The sequence below is a fragment of the Procambarus clarkii genome, unplaced genomic scaffold, assembly GCF_040958095.1.
Source record: "Procambarus clarkii isolate CNS0578487 unplaced genomic scaffold, FALCON_Pclarkii_2.0 HiC_scaffold_95, whole genome shotgun sequence".
Taxonomy (NCBI): Eukaryota; Metazoa; Arthropoda; class Malacostraca; order Decapoda; family Cambaridae; genus Procambarus; species Procambarus clarkii.
This window is the reverse complement of record NW_027189128.1, coordinates 2,161,740-2,174,269: the sequence shown is the minus strand read 5'-3', so window position 1 is coordinate 2,174,269 and position 12,530 is coordinate 2,161,740. Positions and strand designations below refer to the sequence as shown.

Here is a 12,530-nt window from a genome sequence, read left to right as displayed (position 1 = left end):
AGGAGCCTCGCCACAGCCCGCTGCCCGGCACAAAGAGAACCACACTTATCCAGACCTAACGACCCTCAGAAGCGCCCTGATGGGGTCACCTTGCTACCTTGGAAGGATGGTAAGCAAGTGGTATGGGACTACACGTGCGCTGCCACACTGGCCAGTACCTACCTCCACTACAGCACACGTGAAAGCGGTGGTGCTGCTTCTTTCATGGAATTGCAGAAAATTATTAAATACAGAGGTCTAGCACACTGCTACAGCTTTGTTCCGATCGGCTCGGAGACCCTCGGTTTGTGGGGAAAATGTGCATTGAAGTTCCTGAAGGAATTGGGGGACAAATTGATCAGCGCTACAAAAGACCAGAGAGCAAAAAGTTTCTTGTTCCAGCGCCTCAGTGTTGCGATTCAGAGGGGAAATGCCTGTTGCGTCTTGGGCACTAGTCCAACTTCAGAGGAATTCGAAGAAGTGTTTGACTTGCAACAATGATCGAACCCGTCTGTGACATTCATCAATGTTTCCCATTGTTGTGTTTTTCAAGAGATCCATAACCTTTAAGCACCTTTTTGCATTATTATTTTTGTATCAACCCATGTATATCTTGTAACTATCAAATGCATAATAAAGCACAAAAAAATAAAAAAGGAAGGGGGTGGTAGGAGAAAAGCACACAGAAACTGTATTGGAGGGGATCTAAACATTCCCTCTAATGCGTTATGCGTGGTTTCCTCCGAGGCTATGGGTCCCCCTTCTTCCAGCTAGATGTGGTACTCTAAAAAAAAAAATTATATATAAAATATATATATATATATATATATATATATATATATATATATATATATATATATATATATATATAAATATATATATATATATATATATATATATATATATATATATATATATATAAATATATATATATATATGTATATATATATATATATATATATATATATATATATATATATATATATATATATATATATATATATATATATATATATATATATATATATATATATATATATATATATATATTTTGGTAGCAGTCTTTCCTGTAGACATATATTATTAAATATGACCGAAAAAGTAAGATTAATAATTCTAACACGAATTTTCTCGATCTTTCTTACGTTTCTTTTCACTGTTGATGGTAATTCAAAAATCAATTCTCCAAAATTCATTTTTATTTCTAGTCTGACGCGACACTTGAGCGCGTTTCGTAAAACTTATTACATTTTCAAAGACTTTAGTTTACACATACACAACTGAATAGAACTTACACATCTCCGATTTGTTTATATCTACATTTGAGTGAGGTGGATGGGGTGAGGTGGTATTTAATAGGGTTTTAAATTCATCAACACAAGACAGAACACGAAACAATGGGTATTGAATGGAAATGATTGTAGAAAGCCTATTGGTCCATATTTCTTGATGCTTCTATATTGGAGCGGAGTCTTGAGGTGGGTAGAATATAGTTGTGCATTAATTGGCTGTTGATTGCTGGTGTTGACTTCTTAATGTGTAGTGCCTCGCAAAAGTCGAGCCGTCTGCTATCGCTGTATCTATCGATGATTTCTGTGTTGTTTACTAGGATTACTCTGGCGATGGTTTGGTTGTGGGAAGAGATTATGTGTTCCTTAATGGAGCCCTGTTGCTTATGCATCGTTAAACGCCTAGAAAGAGATGTTGTTGTCTTGCCTATATACTGGGTTTTTTGGAGCTTACAGTCCCCAAGTGGGCATTTGAAGGCATAGACGACGTTAGTCTCTTTTAAAGCGTTCTGCTTTGTATCTGGAGAGTTTCTCATGAGTAGGCTCGCCGTTTTTCTGGTTTTATAGTAAATCGTCAGTTGTATCCTCTGATTTTTGTCTGTAGGGATAACGTTTCTATTAACAATATCTTTCAGAACCCTTTCCTCCGTTTTATGAGCTGAGGAAAAGAAGTTCATGTAAAATAGTCTAATAGGGGGTATAGGTGTTGTGTTAGTTGTCTCTTCAGAGGTTGCATGGCGTTTCACTTTCCTTCTTATGATGTCTTCGACTAGACATCAGAAGAGACCGACTACCTAAAGTGTGCTAAGTCGGCTGACACTTACAGCCTCATCCACCGGCTGACACCAGAACCACCTTCCAGAAAGAAGTCTTGGTACAATTACGAGAAAGTGAGTACCGATCAAGATGGCTCGCAATTGTACTGTAAGTATTGTAGACTCTATGGACATACCATAGATAAATGTGGTAAGTCTCAATACAAAGGTAATACTGAATCCACTAAACCCAAACAGACTCCTCCTAAGTCCGGTAAGCCTGTGATGAATGTTGGTGTTCATGTTAATGATCTTTCTCTTTTCAGTAAACACCTGTATACTGGAACTGTTTCTACCAACGGTTCAGATCCGGAGGGACGTTTCAAACTGAAGATCTTGAGGGACACAGCGGCTCTTCAATCAATACTTTTGAAATCAGCTGTGCCCAATATCGCCTACACCGGGGAAACCGTCTTCATCACTGACCTCACTGCTACCACTCCTTATCCACTCGCCAGAGTCCACCTGGATTGTCCCTTCGTGACCGGTGAAGTCCAAGTCGCCATCAGGGAAAAGCCTTTTCCCATGCCTGGAGTGCAACTTCTACTGGGCAACGACTTTACCTCGGACCAGTTCTGGTAACACCTATATACTAACCATCCTGTGTCCTACCACCAGATTCCCCATAGCAGTTCCAGTAAAGAACATTACGGCTGCTACGGTGGTGAAACACTTATTGAAGATCTTCACCCAGTATGGATTTCCAAGGGAGGTTCAGAGCGACTGTGGCACCAACTTCACCAGTGATCTCTTCAAGAGGACACTGGAAGAGTTCAACATCAAACAGGTATTGTCCAGCCCCTATCATCCTGCTTCACAGGGTTCTCTTGAGCGTAGTCATCAGACTATTAAAGCACTCCTGAAGAAGTTTTGCAATGACACCTCTAAGGATTGGGATAAGCAAATAGATTTAATCATGTGTATATTTAGAAGTCTTCCCAATGAGTCTCTAGGAGTATCTCCTTATGAGATGCTCTACGGACGTAAGTGCCGTACTCCTCTCAAAGCTTTTAAAGACTTTCTACGTGATGCCACCTTCAGTGAGCATCAGAATGTGCCCCAGTTTCTTCAAAACCTACAACACATCCTAGAGAGGGTGCATAACTTTGCTAAGGATAATCTATTGAAAGCACAGGAGAGGATGAAGACTCATTACGACCAGAACAGCAAAATAAGGAAATTTAAACCGGGAGACTTCGTGCTGGCCTATTTCCCTATCCCAGGTTCTCCCTTGCAAAACAGGTTTTCAGGACAATACCGCATCAAGGAGTGCAGAAACAACCACAACTACGTTCTAGAGACTCCAGATAGGCGGCGGAAGACCCAGTTGTGCCACGTTAACCTCCTGAAGCTATATAACGGTACTCCTCCCACTGTATTGGTAACATATTCTTCCTTTAAATGTCCATATATCCACAGTGAGACCTTCCCTGCTTCTCCTCCCGAACGCACTGACACTGAGTCAGCGCTTTCCAATACGGAAATCCTAACTGATCTTCATAACCATTTTCAGGACCCTAATAGTGTTCCTTTGCCATATTCTAATCCTATTCTCACCTCGTCAGATATCACCAAGCCTTTCATCCTCCATGTCGAAGCCAGTGGTACCGGCATCGGGGGTGACCTAATGCAACAACGAGGCGAGGAGAATATACCTGTTAGCGACCACAGCTACAAGGAACTACAGAACAATCGACAGGGAGCTACTCATCGTCCTGAACTTGCAGCACTTCAAACAATACCTGAAAAGTGCTCGGTCTACCACCATCAACACGGACCACAACACCCTACACTTCCTGCAGAAAGCCCAATTCCACACTCAACGTCTTCTACGATGGGCTTGATATTTGCAGAAATTCAACCTGGAGATCTCTACATCAAGGGGTCTGACAATATCATAGCCGACGCCCTCTCCAGAGTCTATGAAGTAGAGGCAACTCCTCCTATCACTCTGCCACATGAAGACGTAACTTCTTCCGGAACCGCAGGCTTCGGGGGAGAGTTGTGACGATAATCTCTTTCAAGAGAGATTGAGCCTGCTCTTCCCTATATCATTCACGTCATTTTACAAGTACAAGATACTATATTGAAGATACATCCACCAGTATCGCCAAACGTTTTGCCCAGGAAGCAAAGCGTACCTTGCACCACGTGACACGCCGGCTCCCCCGCCCGCCGTCAATGAGCAAACTACCCATTCTCTGCCTGCCTGCTCCTGATTGGCTGGTGTATCGCCGACAACACCTGCACCTGCACTCACGCCCCCTACCTGAGTCGACGTCTGGGCCAACAAACGCCATACTCCTCAGAATATCTCTGTGCTCTTAGGAGTTGACATCTCTCTCTGGTAGACTAAGCCCTGGCTGTCGTGTACTATGGGAGGTGGCAGCTTTAGCCAGTATTTTCAGCACCTGATTATCATTATTATTATTGTCGTGTACTTCATTTTGTTTTAGAGTAAATTTTACATTCATTAATTATTCATGTTGTTTTGTTTGTTGACTTGTTTTGAATTTTACGCAAGCCAAGGGATTGTCTTTGTTCATATCTTGTTTTCTAAAGTAATTAAAATTTCATTGTTTATATTTTGTGTTTTGTGTGTCTTCCCATTACCTTACTACAGACAAACAGGCAAGCAGTCTCTTTTTTTTTCTGTAAATGTGACAAGGCATTGCCACCTGCCATTGGAGGACTGCCGAACATCAACACTCCAACACTTTACCGTCACAAACGCAACACAGAATTCTGCTCAAATGCCTCCTTCAGCTCCTGCAGATGTCTGACATCAGGTACCTGTGTAAAAATGTCGTCAACATACCTGCGGTATATGGCCGGGTTCTAGTTCATGTCGACTAAGACTTTTTGCTCGATGGTACCCATGTAGAAGTTCGCAAACAGGATACCTAGGGGAGAACCCATATCGACCCCATCTACTTGCTTATACATGTGCCCATCCAGGCTCAAGAAAGGTGCCTCTTTAGTACAAGCTTTTAGTAGTTTCCTTAGAATGTTTTCTGGTATGTCAAGAGGAGTACAGGCCAGATCACGATACACTCTGTCTGCTATCATCCCGATTGTTTCATCCACAGGTACGTTGGTAAACAGTGATTCTACGTCCAACGAGGCTCTTATCCTTGTGGCCCGTGTTCCCCGCAGTAAGTCAACAAATTCCTTTGGAGACTTCAGGCTGAAGGCGCAAGGGACATAAGGAGTCAGCAAGCCGTTGAGTCGTTTCGCCAGTCTGTACGTGGGTGTGGGTATCTGGCTGATGATTGGTGGAAGTGGGTTTCCAGGCTTGTGTGTCCTGACATTTCCATACGCGTATCCAGGTTTATATTCCCCAATGATCTTTGGCAGGTGGAGTCCGGATTTCTTGGCGTTCACAGGTTCGATCAATTTGTTGACCTTTGCTTTCAATTCGGCTGTAGTGTCTTTCGTTACCCTTTGGAATTTAGTTTGGTCAGAGGGTATGAGGTTCATTTTCGCCAGATACTCGTCTTTTTTAGGAATGACGTATATTGGCGACTTGTCACCTCTCCTGACAACTATCTCCTTGTTCTCACGAAGGCTCTTAGCTGCCGCTTTGAGCTTGGGGGACAGTATGGTGCTTCTGTAGTTGCCTCGATTCTTTCCTCCTTCCGCAATAAGTTCTGCTTGAAAGGTGTCTTTGGTGGTGATATATATATATATATATATATATATATATATATATATATATATATATATATATATATATATATATATATATATATATATATATATATATATATATATATATAAATATATATATATATATTTGAAAATGTATATATATATATTGTCTTTGAAAAATTGAGAAGTGTCTTGCAAAATGCTTTTAGGCGTCAGACCATAAATAAAGTGTGAAAATGAACTTTGATGAGTTAATTTTTCAACAACCCTCGACAGAGAAAAAAAATATAAGAAATATTGAGAAGATTTGTGTTAGAATCATTAATCTTACCCTTTCGGTAAGATATATATATATATATATATATATATATATATATATATATATATATATATATATATATATATATATATATATATATATATATATATATATATATATATATATATATGTATATATTATTAAATATGACCGAAAAAGTAAGATTAATAATTCTAACACGAATTTTCTCAATCCTTCGTACATTATGCTTCACTGTTGGAGGTAAATCAAAAATCACTTCTCCAAAATTCATTTTTATTTCTAGTCTGACGCGACACGGGCGCGTTTCGTAAAACTTATTACATTTTCAAAGACTTCACAAATACACAACTGATTAGAACTTGCGTTTCCCTGATTTTATATCTACATTTGAGTGAGGTGGGAAGGGTGATGTGGCATTACATTTGAGTGAGGTGGGAAGGATGATGTGGCATTAACACAAGACAGAACACTAGAGGATATTAATAGGGTATTAAAAGTATCAACACAAGACAGAACACGAAAAAATGGGTATTGAATAGAAGTGTTTGTAGAAAGCCTATTGGTCCATATTTCTTGATGCTTCTATATTGGAGCGGAGTCTTGAGGTGGGTAGAATATAGTGGTGCAATAATTGGCTGTTGATTGCTGGTGTTGACTTCTTGATGTGTAGTGCCTCGCAAACGTCAAGCCGCCTGCTGTCGCTGTATCTATCGATGATTTCTGTGTTGTTTACTAGGATTTCTCTGGCGATGGTTTGGTTATGGGAAGAGATTATATGTTCCTTAATGGAGCCCTGTTGTTTATGCATCGTTAAACGCCTAGAAAGAGATGTTGTTGTCTTGCCTATATACTGGGTTTTTTGGAGCTTACAGTCCCCAAGTGGGCATTTGAAGGCATAGACGACGTTAGTCTCTTTTAAAGCGTTCTGTTTCGTGTCTGGAGAGTTTCTCATGAGTAGGCTGGCCGTTTTTCTGGTTTTATAGTAAATCGTCAGTTGTATCCTCTGATTTTTGTCTGTAGGGATAACGTTTCTATTAACAATATCTTTCAGGACCCTTTCCTCTGTTTTATGAGCTGTGGAAAAGAAGTTCCTGTAAAATAGTCTAATAGGGGGTATAGGTGTTGTGTTAGTTGTCTCTTCGGAGGTTGCATGGCTTTTCACTTTCCTTCTTATGATGTCTTCGATGAAACCATTGGAGAAGCCGTTATTGACTAGAACCTGCCTTACCCTACAGAGTTCTTCGTCGACTTGCTTCCATTCTGAGCTGTGGCTGAGAGCACGGTCGACGTATGCGTTAACAACACTCCTCTTGTACCTGTCAGGGCAGTCGCTGTTGGCATTTAGGCACATTCCTATGTTTGTTTCCTTTGTGTAGACTGCAGTGTGGAAACCTCCGCCTTTTTCCATGACTGTTACATCTAGAAAAGGCAGCTTCCCATCCTTTTCCGTCTCGTAAGTGAAACGCAGCACGGAACTCTGCTCAAATGCCTCCTTCAGCTCCTGCAGATGTCTGACATCAGGTACCTGTGTAAAAATGTCGTCAACATACCTGCAGTATATGGCCGGTTTCAAGTTCATGTCGACTAAGACTTTTTGCTCGATGGTACCCATGTAGAAGTTTGCAAACAGGACACCTAGGGGAGAACCCATGGCGACCCCATCTACTTGCTTATACATGTGCCCATCCGGGCTCAAGAAGGGTGCCTCTTTAGTACAAGCTTGGAGTAGTTTCCTCAGAATACTTTCTGGCATGTCAAGAGGAGTACAGGCTGGATCACGATACACTCTGTCGGCTATCATTCCGATTGTCTCGTCCACAGGTACGTTGGTGAACAGCGATTCTTCGTCCAACGAGGCTCTTATCCCTGTGGCCCGTGCGCCCCGCAGTAAGTCCACAAATTCCTTTGGAGACTTCAGGCTGAAGGCGCAAGGAACATAAGGAGTCAGCAGGCCGTTGAGTCGCTTCGCCAATCTGTACGTGGGTGTGGGTATCTGGCTAATGATTGGCCGAAGTGGGTTTCCAGGCTTGTGCGTCTTGACATTTCCATACGCATATCCAGGTTTATATTCCCCAATGATCTTTGGCAGGTGGAGTCCGGATTTCTTGGCGTTCACAGTTTCGATCAGTTTGTTGACCTTTGCTTTTAATTCGGCTGTAGTGTCCTTCGTTACCCTTTGGAACTTAGTTTGGTCAGAGAGTATGATGTTCATTTTCGCCAGATATTCGTCTTTTTTAAGAATGACATATATTGGCGACTTGTCACCTCTCCTGACAACTATCTCCTTGTTCTCACGAAGGCTTTTAGCTGCCGCTCTAAGCTCGGGGGACAGTATGGTGCTTCTGTAGTTGCCTCGATTCTTTCCTCCTTCTGCAATAAGTTCTGCTTGTAAGGTATTTTTGGTAGTGACCTTCTTTTGTGTCTCGAGGTCGAATATGTCGTCCAACAGAATTTCCAACTCCACTTTCCGGGCCATTTCACTCGGTCTGGACATAACATGGCAGTTTATGCCCAGATTTAGGAGAGTGACTTGGTCCTCAGTGAGGTTAATTCCTGCAAGGTTCAGGAAGCCATCTCTTGGTCGTGGAATTGCCATAGGTCCTCCATATAATGTTGTTAGTTTCTTGATAATCCTTGTTTCAGTGCTGAGGTGATGTTGGTCTGTGAGGATGTCGAGGTGTTGTTCAATGCGGGTACGGATACTATGGTCGATGTTGCTATTTCTCCACTCGTTTGTAGCATGAAGTAGTTGCGTTTTGTTGTCTTTGATTTCATTCTCTGCCTTGTATATCTGAGGACCAAGTCACTCTCCTAAATCTGGGCATAAACTGCCATGTTATGTCCAGACCGAGTGAAATGGCCCGGAAAGTGGAGTTGGAAATTCTGTTGGACGACATATTCGACCTCGAGACACAAAAGAAGGTCACTACCAAAAATACCTTACAAGCAGAACTTATTGCAGAAGGAGGAAAGAATCGAGGCAACTACAGAAGCACCATACTGTCCCCCGAGCTTAGAGCGGCAGCTAAAAGCCTTCGTGAGAACAAGGAGATAGTTGTCAGGAGAGGTGACAAGTCGCCAATATATGTCATTCTTAAAAAAGACGAATATCTGGCGAAAATGAACATCATACTCTCTGACCAAACTAAGTTCCAAAGGGTAACGAAGGACACTACAGCCGAATTAAAAGCAAAGGTCAACAAACTGATCGAAACTGTGAACGCCAAGAAATCCGGACTCCACCTGCCAAAGATCATTGGGGAATATAAACCTGGATATGCGTATGGAAATGTCAAGACGCACAAGCCTGGAAACCCACTTCGGCCAATCATTAGCCAGATACCCACACCCACGTACAGATTGGCGAAGCGACTCAACGGCCTGCTGACTCCTTATGTTCCTTGCGCCTTCAGCCTGAAGTCTCCAAAGGAATTTGTGGACTTACTGCGGGGCGCACGGGCCACAGGGATAAGAGCCTCGTTGGACGTAGAATCGCTGTTCACCAACGTACCTGTGGACGAGACAATCGGAATGATAGCCGACAGAGTGTATCGTGATCCAGCCTGTACTCCTCTTGACATGCCAGAAAGTATTCTGAGGAAACTACTCCAAGCTTGTACTAAAGAGGCACCCTTCTTGAGCCCGGATGGGCACATGTATAAGCAAGTAGATGGGGTCGCCATGGGTTCTCCCCTAGGTGTCCTGTTTGCAAACTTCTACATGGGTACCATCGAGCAAAAAGTCTTAGTCGACATGAACTTGAAACCGGCCATATACTGCAGGTATGTTGACGACATTTTTACACAGGTACCTGATGTCAGACATCTGCAGGAGCTGAAGGAGGCATTTGAGCAGAGTTCCGTGCTGCGTTTCACTTACGAGACGGAAAAGGATGGGAAGCTGCCTTTTCTAGATGTAACAGTCATGGAAAAAGGCGGAGGTTTCCACACTGCAGTCTACACAAAGGAAACAAACATAGGAATGTGCCTAAATGCCAACAGCGACTGCCCTGACAGGTACAAGAGGAGTGTTGTTAACGCATACGTCGACCGTGCTCTCAGCCACAGCTCAGAATGGAAGCAAGTCGACGAAGAACTCTGTAGGGTAAGGCAGGTTCTAGTCAATAACGGCTTCTCCAATGGTTTCATCGAAGACATCATAAGAAGGAAAGTGAAAAGCCATGCAACCTCCGAAGAGACAACTAACACAACACCTATACCCCCTATTAGACTATTTTACAGGAACTTCTTTTCCACAGCTCATAAAACAGAGGAAAGGGTCCTGAAAGATATTGTTAATAGAAACGTTATCCCTACAGACAAAAATCAGAGGATACAACTGACGATTTACTATAAAACCAGAAAAACGGCCAGCCTACTCATGAGAAACTCTCCAGACACGAAACAGAACGCTTTAAAAGAGACTAACGTCGTCTATGCCTTCAAATGCCCACTTGGGGACTGTAAGCTCCAAAAAACCCAGTATATAGGCAAGACAACAACATCTCTTTCTAGGCGTTTAACGATGCATAAACAACAGGGCTCCATTAAGGAACATATAATCTCTTCCCATAACCAAACCATCGCCAGAGAAATCCTAGTAAACAACACAGAAATCATCGATAGATACAGCGACAGCAGGCGGCTTGACGTTTGCGAGGCACTACACATCAAGAAGTCAACACCAGCAATCAACAGCCAATTATTGCACCACTATATTCTACCCACCTCAAGACTCCGCTCCAATATAGAAGCATCAAGAAATATGGACCAATAGGCTTTCTACAAACACTTCTATTCAATACCCATTTTTTCGTGTTCTGTCTTGTGTTGATACTTTTAATACCCTATTAATATCCTCTAGTGTTCTGTCTTGTGTTAATGCCACATCATCCTTCCCACCTCACTCAAATGTAATGTCACATCACCCTTCCCACCTCACTCAAATGTAGATATAAAATCAGGGAAACGCAAGTTCTAATCAGTTGTGTATTTGTGAAGTCTTTGAAAATGTAATAAGTTTTACGAAACGCGCCCGTGTCGCGTCAGACTAGAAATAAAAATGAATTTTGGAGAGAAGTGATTTTTGATTTACCTCCAACAGTGAAGCATAATGTACGAAGGATTGAGAAAATTCGTGTTAGAATTATTAATCTTACTTTTTCGGTCATATTTAATAATATATGTCTACAGGAAAGACTGCTACCAAAATATACTTATATATGTATATATATATATATATGTCCTGGGGACCATTCAGGCTTGTTCGCATATATATACATATATATATATACATATATATATATATATATATATATATATATATATATATATATATATATATATATATATATATATATATATATATATATATATATATATATATATATATATATATATATATATATATATGTATATATATATATATATATATATATATATATATATATATGTATATATATATATATATATATATATGTATATATATATATATATATATATATATATATATGTATATATATATATATATATATATATACATATATATATATATATATATATATATATATATATATATATATATATATATATATATATATATATATATATATATATATATTAGTATATTTTGGTAGCAGTCTTTCCTGTAGACATATATTATTAAATATGACCGAAAAAGTAAGATTAATAATTCTAACACGAATTTTCTCAATCTTTCGTACATTACGCTTCACTGTTGGAGGTAAATCAAAAATCAATTCTCCAAAATTCATTTTTATTTCTAGTCTGACGCGACACGGGCGCGTTTCGTAATACTTATTACATTTTCAAAGACTTTAGTTCACAAATACACAACTGAATAGAACTTACGTATCTCCGATTTTATATCTACATTTGAGTGAGGTGGAAGGGGTGATGTGGCATTAACACAAGACAGAACAAAATGTGGTATTAATAGGGTATTAATTTCATCAACACAAGACAGAACAAGAGTATTAATAGGGTATTAATTTCATCAACACAAGACAGAACACGAAGCAATGGATATTGAATAGAAGTGTTTGTAGAAAGCCTATTGGTCCATATTTCTTGATGCTTCTATATTGGAGCGGAGTCTTGAGGTGGGTAGAATATAGTTGTGCAATAATTGGATGTTGATTGCTGGTGTTGACTTCTTGATGTGTAGTGCCTCGCAAACGTCAAGCCGCCTGCTATCGATAGATACAGCGATAGCAGGCGGCTTGACGTTTGCGAGGCACTACACATCAAGAAGTCAACACCAGCAATCAACAGCCAATTATTGCACAACTATATTCTACCCACCTCAAGACTCCGCTTCAATATAGAAGCATCAAGAAATATGGACCAATAGGCTTTCTACAAACACTTCTATTCAATATCCATTGCTTCGTGTTCTGTCTTGTGTTGATGAAATTAATACCCTATTAATAGTCTTGTTCTGTCTTGTGTTGATGAAATTAATACCCTATTAATA

General features: G+C 40.4%; 1 protein-coding gene across 1 annotated transcript in view; it reads left to right on the top strand.

Annotated features, from left to right (window-relative positions):
- LOC123753791 (ankyrin repeat domain-containing protein 54-like) overlaps nt 1-4,091 on the top strand; it is a 73,449-nt gene extending 69,358 nt beyond the window's left edge. Inside the window, exon 5 of the mRNA XM_069320033.1 lies at nt 3,937-4,091. Coding sequence (XP_069176134.1) covers nt 3,937-4,091 — 155 coding nt within the window. The remainder of the gene's footprint in view (nt 1-3,936) is intronic.
- Nucleotides 4,092-12,530: the final 8,439 nt, after the last annotated feature.